Here is a 12,789-nt window from a genome sequence, read left to right on the forward strand (position 1 = left end):
AAAACTGTTTTAATATCCCTCATGGCGCTATCTTACCCGATCTCGTATGTGTACTAGTATGTTTTTTCATTTATTACACATATTATACGCACTATTGTAGATTACTGTAGATGAACCATAGAGTATAGAAAGTATATGGATGTGGTGTCTATGGTAATAGTGATCGCCTAGTGGTTGAATGTCGACTATAGACAAGTAATATTGAAGATATACAATATCTATTCTCAATTTTACTACTATTTTTTTTTTTATTTTAACAACCAAAAGAGTATATATGGCTTTGTGTGTGTCAAATACATGGTATAAAGTGGGTAATGTTTTTTTATTGATCTAATGTGTATTTATGCATAATTAAAAAAAAATATTAGCATTCTGCACTTCTTCTCTATATAAACTATAAGTGCGCGAATTGCATACACCTTCTTCCGTACAATTTTCGTAAAAAGGGGTACAAAGTTATTGTTTCACGTATTCGTATTATGTTAATCTAAGCAGAGCTTAAAAAAATGTATGAATAAACGATGGACATAAATGTCCATCGTTTATTATTATTATATTTTTTTTTAAGAAGCAGAACTTTTGTTCATTTTTTACGAAATTGCGCGGACGGAGTATGAAATTTCAAGATCATGAATACAAATGTTTGTATTTTGCGAGGAATCGAACCCGCAACCATCGGAAACAGCTAGACCTCCGAGGTCAATAAATGCCACATCCAAACCCGTTGAATCCATGTCCTCACATGTGGTAACACCTCATGAATATTAACTTGCATTTTACATCAATCATACTCGTAGGCCGAGATCACGGCGCGTGATAACGCGCGCACTCGTTTGTTAAGAAAGGGTTGCTTTCCCGATATTTAGTTAACGCGACACGAGGAAGTGGACTAATATACTGTCTAAGGATTGCTATGGAAGGACTCTTTAAGACATTTAAGAATTATTTTTACTTTTTAAAAGATCCAATCACATTCTCGATAATTGACATTCATTAAAAAATTAAACCTTTTATGATCATGCAGACATGGCTGTATGAAAGCAATTTCCTTTGCCTTTGCCTTAAATGAGAAAAAAACAAATAATATTGTAACCTTTAAATTAATAATTTTTATGACATTTCAGGACTATAACTGTATTTGAGTTTGTATATCTTTACGGTCACCACCGTATTGTATGTACTTTAGTATGTTATCGCAAACGTGAAGACATCAAGATTTATACATCATGAACTCATTGTACAGGACGTGGACTGGACATAAGGAAACGTTATCTAGTAGTTCGCTTACCAACGTTTTTGCTATGTCCACTGTACAATACACGGCCAGGGTTCATATATTTTGTCCACCCTTATCTTGAATAGTATAATTAAAGGATTGTACATTTCTATAATAGTAGTAAAATAACCTGGCAACCCCGGTATGGCTTGAGATAATCTGCGATTTAAAAAAAAATATATATATTTTATTCACTGACTAGCTGTGCCCGTGGTTTCACCTGTAGCAAATTTATAACCTATGTGTTATTCTGATGTATAAGCTGTATTATTGTAAAGTTTCATTAAAATACATTAATTTAGTAGTTATTGCGTGAAAGAGTAACAAACATCCATCTATCCATATCCATCCACACTTACAAACTTCCGCGTTTATAACATTAGTAAGAAGTTCGATAATGATTTTTCATGGGTGGCTTTTCAAAACTAGTTACGTATTTTTTGAGGTCTTTATTACAAACAGAAATACAAACCTTTTTTAATATAGTTATAACCCCTAAATCTTCGTATCTTCTTTGGAAAACAATTAAGTAATACTGTGGATAGGAATCAATGGGTCGCTGGAGGAGGCATATGCCAAAAGGCACACTGAAATCAGAGATTTATTAAAAATATATAAGATAAAATAAAAAATATTTGTAAATTTCAAATTAAATGGCTTTATTATTATTATTATTATTAAGTAATATACTATCAAAAGATTCTGTCATATCATATAAAAAATGGACACAACTCCGCGTAAGTTGATAGCGGAATCGAATCCGCGATATGTTAATGCGCGTCGGATCGTGACGCACGACGTCCACCGGACACTTGCTGAAGATCGCCTTGATAGAAAAATGCTTGACTTTTTTTATATATATGTATATTTATTATATTACTCATACACAATAACATAAAAAATAAATTTATTTAGTCAGTTTTTAATTATGCGATTTAGTTGTATATCTCTCAAGTTAGATAGACCAGGGTTTACTCGCATTTTACTCAGATAAACATATTACAGAAAATAAGTGCAATTTCAGAGGAGTTTCCTGCGGCACACTTAGATTGTGGAATTAACACCTGCCGCGATTTTCTCACGAGACTACAGTATGGGGTCATTCAAGAACGCTATATTAAGGTTTCTTAAGGGTCGGCAACGCCCACGTGGTGTTTCAAGCGTCCATAGGCTACGATAATCATTTACCATCAGATAGGCCGTATGCTTGTTTGCCACTGTAGTAGTATAAAAAAACATAGGTTTTTACCTGTCAGAAAGTACTACGGATATCATATCAGGATTAGGTCCGTTGTGCTGTTGTATATAGGCGACGGTTGCCACTTACCATCAGATGAGACGTCAGTTTGTTTGGCACTCCACATCTTTACATAATATAAAAAAAGCACTTCCACTGTCTGTTCGCTTAGATATTTTTAACTACGCAACAGATTTGAATACAGTTTATAGCAGTAGATAGAGTGATTCAAGAGGAAGGAATAATACATGTACACCCTTGCAAAGCCGTAGCGAGTAGCTAAGAAAACATAAGCGCATCACACGCACAGAGACATGTAGTCCCATGGTAAGCCGAGCTTGTGTTGTGGGTACTAGAGAACTGATATAAATACTCCATTTTTTTTTTGTAAATACATACATAATATACCTACATAGAAAACACCTACTTACACCAATGCAAACATTCATACTCATGAACACAAATATTTGCACCATGCGAGGAATCGAACGCGCGACCATTGGAAGTAAAGCGGTGTGCTAACCCCTAGACCACCATAGCCGTCGTCGATTCCAATAAAACTTATCTGAATTTGGAATATAAAGTACATAATTAACACAGCAATATTTCAACATGTTAATTGGTTACAGTTTTAAATTACCGCCCTACTTATGACCTTTACCTTCATAATGACGACACTTAATATAAGTCATGACATTAGAACAATTTCTAGAAGCCCAGCCGAGTCAATATTGCCTCTTATTAAACACCTTTTCGATATTATCAAGAATAAAAAGCTTCAATGCCTGCATACCATATGATATTACATTCAAGCTATAATAAACTGTGTTACCATGTGAAAAAGATGATAATCGCACTCATATTTCCCACACATTTAACCAATAGTAGCGTCGTCGAAACGTATGATAGATGAACAAAACTCCACGGCAGAACAAACTTAAATAAATCAAGATCCTACATCGATAATCGACGTCGTCTTTGTCACTCACCTCTTTGTATTTCTGTACTTATATCTTCAACGGTATTTTTTTTATTTCTACACTGGCAACACTGCACTAATGGCGCCCACACTACAGTGACGTTAAGTTGACAGTGTATAGATAATTTTTCTTGTGTTGTAAAGATAAAGTTGTTTTAAGAGATGGTTGAATATGGTAGTAAACATACATAGTTGCCAGTTTAATACGGATTCCACATATGAGGTCAGACCTGTTGAATGTTGTAACTTGAAAGTACTCTTATACTAGGTACAGTGTTTGCATTACCTATGTTTAATTACAATGTATTTTATATTATTGTACATTAAGAGTATCATGATTTAGTTATTACTATAGCAAAAGATCCTGAATTCGAGTCTGACTGATACCTAAAACATATGTTAATTTATCTATATTTCTGAGAGACTCTGGTAAAGAAAACATTCATAACCAAATTAAATAGGCACTATTAAATTATAATAATTATTGAATAATGTAATTAATAATGGGCATTTCAAGTCTTGCATTCACTACATATAGATTAATTAGTTTATTTTAAGTACAGCACAGGCTAACCAAAGCTTCGTGTTATAGAGATTAGACAACTGATAAAAGTAATTTCTAATTCAAAGTGTTAAGTTATATATTGTACAATTCTATATAAAAACTGAATTGTAACTGGCAGCGTGTGCAAGTGCGTTGCCATGTCCGTAAAACATAATAAAAAAAAAAGTTGAAAAAAGAAAGAAATCAAATTAATAGAGATTATGGCAACATTGCATTTTTATTTCAACAATATATTTTAAATCTAACAATCATCCCTTAAAATCTCGGCCAGGTTTAAACATATCTTATATATAAAATTCTCGTGTCACAGTTCTCGTTCCCATACTCCTCCGAAACGGCTTGACTGATTCTCATGAAATTTTGTGAGCGTATTGAGTAAGTCTGAGAATCGGCCAACATCTATTTTTCATCCCCCTAAATGTTAGGGGTAGTCCACCACTAATTTTTTTTTTTATTTTAAGGCAAAACAACGTTTGCCTGGACAGCTAGTATATATGTATATCTTTATATAACTGACCTACATTTATGCTCATTTTTTCATCTATCACTGATGCTCCGCCAGAGTAAACCGTTAGCGCACGCGGGAGCATCATTCCATTATCATCAATAAAAAAATGGCCAGATCTTAATCGAAGTTGAAGGTAATCTAGCCTTTATGAAATACTAAGTATATAAAATATTTATTTACACATATGTACGCAATAAACGCTCAAGGTCCCAGATCGAAGCTAATGGGGCATTTACATATATTTCTATAGCTATTAACTCTGTAACGAGTTATTTTGTAACGACTCACGCAATTAACTAGGTACCTATAAGGTTTAAACTAGACACCTATAATAAACGGTCGGTTGTTCAGTGGTTTAGCACACCGCTTTACTTCCGATGATCGCAAGTTCGATTCCTCGCACGATACACACATTTGTATTCATATGTATGATGGTCTGTAACGGAATGGGTGTTTTCTATATTGTATAAACCTGAACTCATCTGTAAGATTGTTTGTATTGGTCTGTATGTTTTCTATGTATATGTATGATAGAAATTATTAGACACATTTCTTTTGTAAATACATACATAAATGTATTTACAAAAGATATGTGTCTAAAAATTCTATCGATTGTGTAGACTCAAGACTGATTAGAGTGGCACTAGATGGCGCTGTGAATTATTCAGGGATATTATTATTACCATTGTACATACGTTCAGTGTAAAGATTAATTAAAGTTGCCATAATTTTATCATTTTTCATTTTTCTTACAGCGTCTTGGTGTAATGGTTTACTACTTAAATTACATTTTCCTGAAAAGTCTTGAATTCAAACCGTGAAAACGCTGCCCTTGCCAAAAATTTTTAGAGATAATTTATATCACTGACTAGTTCTCCGGTGATGGAAACTCCGAGGACCAAAAATCTAAAACGCCCCTTATAGAATCACTTCAAAACTGTACTTTAATTACAGTCTAAAATCATGATAAATAAGAATCAACGAGATATACTCATGCCACATAAACAGGGCATCCACCAATTATGTTTTATTATTCAATGAGTGAATTCATTTTTTATCTCGACCAAACATATCAGACAATCGTCTTATTTCAAGGCGTATCTCGGTTACCTGGATAGCCACTATCAAGATTTCTCGATTTATTCCACAGTTTCCGATCGAGTATCTTGTAATTACCAATATTGTAAATATAAAATGTAGTAATTATGTATAAATACAGATAGACGCTACAAGTCTAAGTGGTGGTCTGAGAACGAGTAGTAAGATAATAATCCAGGTGTAGTCAGAAAACGAGATTGCCTGCAAACGTCCCACTCATTCATTATTAAAAGTGTTTTCTATCACCGGCATATTCGGATAAATGGACAATGTTTCTGGCATCCGTTTTTCCTATAGAAAAGCAATTTTGTACCGCATACGAAAGTTAAGTAACAATTTTCCGATTTAATTTATTTTAAGACCTTATTTACCGGTCAAACACATTATTGATTTCAACAAAAAAAATCGTCAAATCGAATTGAGGAAATGAAATGAATTTGTATTTTTTAGGCTTAAATACACGACACTCATAATTACAATCAACTTAATATAAAATGAACTTATACAATAAAACACAAACACAAAAATAAAAATTAAAACATTCCAAGAATTACAAAAAAAAAATACTCTTTAAGAAAAAACTTTTTAAAAAAGATACTTTTGAAATCGTGTAACATGCACCCAAAGACGTAATAAAAAAGAGAAATTGAGGACCTATTGGCAATAATTTGAAACTGAGATACATGTGCGATGAGAACGATCGAGATCACGTCCCAGGGTTGGCGCAATGAGTACTAGGTGATCGCTCACGGGCGTCACAGCCAAAGATGCGTATCAGAGCGATTGTGACGCGACCGATGCACGACTATTTTAATTGGGCCCCGATCTTCCATATGATAACGGTCAAACAAGATGGCCGCTTTGTTTCTCCTCGTGAGTGTGTAGGCACGTGTTTGACGCTTGTCCGTCGTGTTATTGATTCTACTGAATGGTATTTTAATGGCGTTTTTATATAACTTACTCACGTATTGACTGTTGTCCAATTGTGGCTCTGATCTTGTGATAGCTATGTAATTTTATATTCTGTTAAATACAATTTCAGTTTATCAAAGATGACGCAATATGTATTATACATCTAAAGAGCTGTACTCATTATAATAGGTAGCAGTTGAATGTAACTTCATGAACACACTCCTTTTGCAGTCAAAGCGAATATAACAATGCGACATATGCATCTCTGCAAATTTCTAGTCAAGACAATGCGGGCACTGACTAGGTACACATGCAAAACAAGAATATGAATTGCATGTCTCCACCGTTGTGTAAAATCGCCATTATTTGACATGTTTATAAAGACAAAAGGGTACAGATGATTATCATTTAACGAATCGACGTTCAGTTTCGCGAACGCCACATAAACGACACCGAGTCACGCCATCTATCTGATTGCACGTTCAACCTTTTGCCGGCCAACAATCACAAGCTTATAACTTATTTAGCGAAACAGTAGCTGCAGCTCTAACGAACGACGATAAACCGGGCTTAGTATGACGCTAACATTAAGTTGCCAGATAAAACCACATTAGTCTGACCAATCGCACGTCACCGCTACATCGTAATGACCAATCACGCAGCACGGGCACTAGGATAGCGTGACCCGAACGCAATTCAATTTAAGTCGTATTCGTTACCGCGAGATGGCGGTCTGCGCGCGGGCACCAATCGTCGCGTCCATCTCGCTGTCGTGCCCATATAATGATCTTCACAGGGCCAGGAGAATGAAGTTGAGCCTCTCATTAATTGGCGTTTTGAGTCGAGATCGCAGCGCGAAAGATAGGTTAATTCCTCGCTGGGTTGAGATCGTTGTCGCTCAAAAAGGAAGGTGAGCGACCGTTTTCTGGAAATCAGATCCAATTACATGAAGGGCCCGTTAACTTTTTGTTCTGTTTGGCCTCGGGCCGGCTCACGTTCGCGATATTGATGGACGAGTATTGTATCAACCGGTTCGTATTGACGGATCATGGGAATCCCTCAAAATATGGCAACTAAGTAACCTTATCCACATTTTATTAAGTCGATATCCTATGCCCCACCCACGCGGCGACATTTACATAGCTCGGGCACGTCTCAATTAGGAGCGCTAATGTATGCCTCGACTTGCAGAGGCTCGATCTGACTGACGTCGACAGATAGCGAGCGAAACGTGACGAGTGACGACTATCGCGAGAAACTCCTGCCAACTTTGCATCGCACTACTATTAACAACACTAATAGGATGCGATATTGGCTGTGATCCTTTTTCCTTTACTTGCATAATTAGTTCGGTGTACGCTCCATTAATAAATTATTATTATTATTTCAGGTGAGGACGAGGAATGGGGAAACGAGAGCGAGGCAATGCCGGGAGAACCTCGTACGCCGAGTTCAGGGGGCGAGAGAGCAGCGTCCAGCGGGGGTGCTTCGCCAGCTTCGGGTGGATCTCCTGCAGCTTCTCCGCCACGATTGCGGCTCAATACGAGCCTTGCTACTGATCCGGCGCTTGCGCCACAAGCGGCGCCATTGAAACGTGAACCGCCTTCGCCGTCACCTCCACCACCACCTGTACCGCAAGCGAGAGACTATCTCGCTTTAACAGCGAATTTTCCCTCATTATTTCCTACTGGCCCTCCTGGGTATATGTGCAAACCATGCGGCATTCGTTATTCTTCCCTGAGCACTTTACAAGCACATCAGGAACATTACTGTTCTAATAGAAGACCTAAACCAGTTGAAGGGACTGAGGGATCAACTGATCCAGCCGCAGATGAATCTAGTAGTGATGCAAAGACACCACGCCCACCAGGCACAAAATTATACGCCTGTACATACTGTTCATATAGTGCGGATAAAAAGGTCAGCCTCAACCGACATATGCGAATGCATTCATCCTCCCCCGTTAGTAGTGGGACACCAGTACCGACGCCTACGCTAAATGGCGAAAGTACCGACGGTCCACCTGTACAAGATCGTTACTGCGCAGACTGCGATATACGCTTTAGTTCCATAAAGACATATCGTGCTCATAAAGCACATTACTGTAGCACTAGACAAGTAGTGAAACAGGCTTTGGCAATGACACGAGGTGGGTCAGCCACGTCAGGGTCAACTCCTCCATCACCTGGAGCCACACCTCCAGCGCAGAATCAGTACGCACTTGCTTTACCCACTAATCCAATTCTCATAGTGCCGTATTCATTATTACGAAGCGCGAGCACTCTCCCTGGAGCGACTTTACCTGATCCCGATACGCCCTGTTTTTTATTGCCAAATGGAACATTTCAACCGCTTAGTCGAGCGTTGTCAAATATAAATACAGATGGTAAGGAAAACGAAGTATTAAAGTCTGCAAATAGGCCGCGTGAACCGTCAAGAGACGGCGCTACTCCATTAGATCTTAGTGTACGACGTTCTCCGGAGTCTGTGACAACTGACGAACATGAAAAAGAAAATAGAATACGTTCAGCGACTCCTGAACAAATAGTTTGTGCTCCATCATTACCAGGATCACCAAGAACACCGTCACCGTCAAGACGGTCATCATCACCGAGTGTAGAAAGTTCGCCGAAAAGACGACGGCGTAACTCCAGAGACCCTACACCTAAACCACTAAATGTGCCCTCACCTGCAGAAGAGAAGTTCACCCCAACAGTAACAGCGCCAATTTTACCAGCGCTAGCATTGCGATTGGCAAGTGATCTCCCGGTAACAACTGCCTCACCGCAAGTTATAGTCAAACAGGGTGTATCAAAGTGCAAAGAGTGTAATATAGTGTTTTGCAAATATGAAAATTATCGCATACACAAACGGCATTACTGTTCCTCTGGCGGAGGGGAGGAACGATCGAGTCCGGCACCACCAGAACCTGGTCCGCCACCACAGTATCGCCAATTGATCTGCTTAGCGTGTGGAATACACTTTAGCTCACTGGATAATTTGACGACGCATCAATCTTATTACTGCCCTAAAAGGGAAACTCGGTCGCCCCGGAGCATTCCTGAAGCGCCGAGACCAGCGTCGGCGTCTGAAGGTGGATGGAAGTGTCCTTGCTGTGATGTGGTATCGCCAACTGCTGCCGCAGCCCAGCGTCATATGGAGGCCCACGCTGGCGTGAAGGCCTTCCGCTGTACCATTTGCCGATATAGAGGGAACACTCTTCGTGGAATGCGGACGCACATTCGCATGCATTTTAACAACAAAAAACCAGCCGAACTACAGGTGAGTTATTGTTTAACAAATTTCATTCTCAGTAGATAAGGCAGAATCCATACCAATATTATAAGCCTGCATCACGATGCATAAAAAAATGCAGTAGTTTTTGTTAGTTACCTCATTTCAAAACTTAACCTGCATTGCACTATGCGTGAGCATTTAGGTTTATTAATAGTCATAGTGATAATTAACCTTTTGTGTTCCTATTTTTCTTATTTTCATTGCACCTATGACCGTAGTTTAGAAAGACCTTGTTAGTACTTAGATATATGATAAAATCGAATCATCATACCATATAATTTTCGTATCAAACTCTTTTTTTGTCTCGATTCAAAATTGATATTTATCTAATATCAAAAACCAAATAAATGAACACCTTACATTCAGTAAAAAAATTGCAACGTACTTAAATAAATATAAAACGTATTGAAACAGATTTTAAACCTAAATCACTACAACATACAATCTACAATTACAGGAGGAAAGCTACATTGCGTGCGTTTTAGAAGAGGACAGTCGAGAGGCGACGTCGCCCAGCCCTGCCGCTGGCGGGGAACGCATCCACCGTTGCGGAAGCTGCGCCTACACCTCCACTTACAGGGGCAACGTGGTCCGCCACGGGCGCCTCGTGCACGCCCTCGACGAGCCAGAACAAGAGGAGCAAACATCGCCCATCCCCGTCGACATAAAGAAGGAGCCCGACGCAGAAATGGAAGAGACGCCTAATTACTGTAAATCTTGTGACATATCATTCAAATATGTGAACACGTATAAAGCACACAAGCAATTCTACTGCACGGCGAACAACCAAGAGGCCGCTGCGAACAATAACGTGCCTCCACCACAGCCCACCAGAGTAACCAACTCACCGGTGGTGTGAAGTCCCAAGTGACGATTCAAAAAGGAAAAGACATTCGACCAGTCAAAAAGGAAAAGACTAATTTTGACGTTCCGAACTCTTAGAGATATAGCATTCTATCGCTTCAGTTGCTTCCAGAGCATTGTAATTATAAACTTAGATTAATAAATGTATCCTCTCATTTTGGATTATTAATCAAATTATGTGCAATAAACGATAAAAAATTATTACGATACATATATCGTACTTCATATCAAGCCAAATTGACGTTTCAAAATTTCATTGTGAATGAACGAAAGTGTTGATAGAACGAATGTGTCAATCGAATGAATGAACGAGTTGATATAACTTGGCTATACTTGTATGCGATCCCGTTTACTATTACAATTTTGTTACAAAACTTGTTGTGTAAATTTACTAGTAGATATAAAAAGTTAACCTTTGTCTTTGTATTAGTAAGTACCTATACGTTAAAACTACCAAATTGTAAATATATGTAAAGATATTATTACATTGTAACTAAATTTTATTACCATTTGAATCGTTCTTAGTTTGTTGTTAATTTTGTTTAATATTAATTATTATTCATAGGTGAATTTTTACTAGGTACGTCTTGCAAAGCTGTACAATGCTCATTCCTGTATCGAAGTTTTACCTGCCAGTGGTGTTTCGATATTTTTTTTTAATTTCAGAGTATTGTGATTTTAAAATAACTACACTTTATTAATCTGCATCTAGGAATTTCCTGACATAATATGTTATAAATTCTAGCTAATGATTCGTAAAAGAAAGTACCTGTATAACAATCAGTCAAAAAACATCTTTAAATTTGCATACTATTTTTTTTTTAATTCGTGTAACGGAAACCTATTGCAATAAACATAGATTATATAGTAAATATTTCGGATTAATAAAAATATAATATTATAAATAAATGCCTATATTTATTGCGACATAATTTGTGCCAGTTTCATATGTAGGCATTATTCCTAGACTTTGGATTGGTATACCCATTCTAGTACAATCTGTAAGTATAGAGGTATAAAAAAATCCTTTTACAATTGTAAAATTGGCAATTTTTTTTTAAACATGGTATTACTTTTTAATGTGATTAACATGATCCTGTGTTATTTATATGAAACAGCTATTGTGATAATACAAATATAGCTTGAGCTGAAGCAAATTACAAGATAATATTAATGGAAATATATGAATTCACGTTTTATTGAGAATATTTCTATATTGTACTTATTATAAATCCCACATATTTAAGTATGTACCGCCACTTTTATTAATGACAATATTTCTTGTATATTTAATACAGGTCTCAGAATAGATTTACTTTAAATATATCCGTATGAAAACTGTTAATAAGAAATATCTTTGCATTATTATATATATTTTCCCCAAAAGTATCACCGATTGGTATCGGATATTCGGATTTAATTAATAAAATAATGCTGTTTAATATAATATCAAAATATGTACCATGTTTTGTCTATGCCAAAGCATTGTTAGTGTAATCGTAATTTGCATTTATAGGTATCTCACTAACTTTAATTATAGAATTAAGTGAATACAAGACTTATTCCGTAGATTACCTACGTATAATACGATTTGTGTATTCATTTGTGTTTGTCTGTCTTTGGAATGAGTCTCGAATTTCCGTAACGAAAGTGCAAATGGAAATTATAATGTTGATCTTCCAACTAACCACTGTGACGTTTTTATTACACGTAAGTACAGGTATGTGCAAGTGTTTGTGATAAAATTTATGTAAACTAGTTAACACTTTTATTCACACCTGTACATACCATAGAAACGTAATAAATAAATCAATCATGACATTAATGTAAGAGTCTACGTATTGCGTATTTTTATTATGCTATTTGTTGACGCCGCTTACATATTTTAATAATATCTCGCCCCTTATTGTCCGGTGAAGCTGTAAAGGTATATAAGTATGTGGTAAAAATAGCACAATAAAAATTAGCAAAACGGATATTCCCTATATGAAACAGTTAAAAATATCTGATGCGATGTGCCATATGTCTATGTTCTCAACTGTATGAAAAAAAT

At 36.7% G+C, this 12,789-nt stretch overlaps 1 protein-coding gene across 3 annotated transcripts in view; it reads left to right on the forward strand.

Annotated features, from left to right (window-relative positions):
• LOC131854708 (zinc finger protein ush) overlaps positions 1 to 12,536 on the forward strand; it is a 249,017-nt gene extending 236,481 nt beyond the window's left edge. For 2 of the 3 annotated variants that reach the window (XM_059205847.1, XM_059205846.1), the window contains exons 2-3: positions 7,966 to 9,857; positions 10,330 to 12,536. In XM_059205847.1, the coding sequence (XP_059061830.1) occupies positions 7,966 to 9,857; positions 10,330 to 10,731 (2,294 nt within the window). In that variant the 3' untranslated portion in view covers positions 10,732 to 12,536. Of the gene's footprint in view, positions 1 to 3,626; positions 3,716 to 7,965; positions 9,858 to 10,329 lie in introns of those variants that run through there. The other variant, XM_059205848.1, reaches the window with a different exon arrangement.
• The last annotated feature ends 253 nt before the right edge of the window (positions 12,537 to 12,789 follow it).

This window comes from Achroia grisella, unplaced genomic scaffold, assembly GCF_030625045.1.
Source record: "Achroia grisella isolate CSIRO2021 unplaced genomic scaffold, CSIRO_AGI_Agris_v1 utg1244, whole genome shotgun sequence".
Lineage (NCBI taxonomy): Eukaryota > Metazoa > Arthropoda > Insecta > Lepidoptera > Pyralidae > Achroia > Achroia grisella.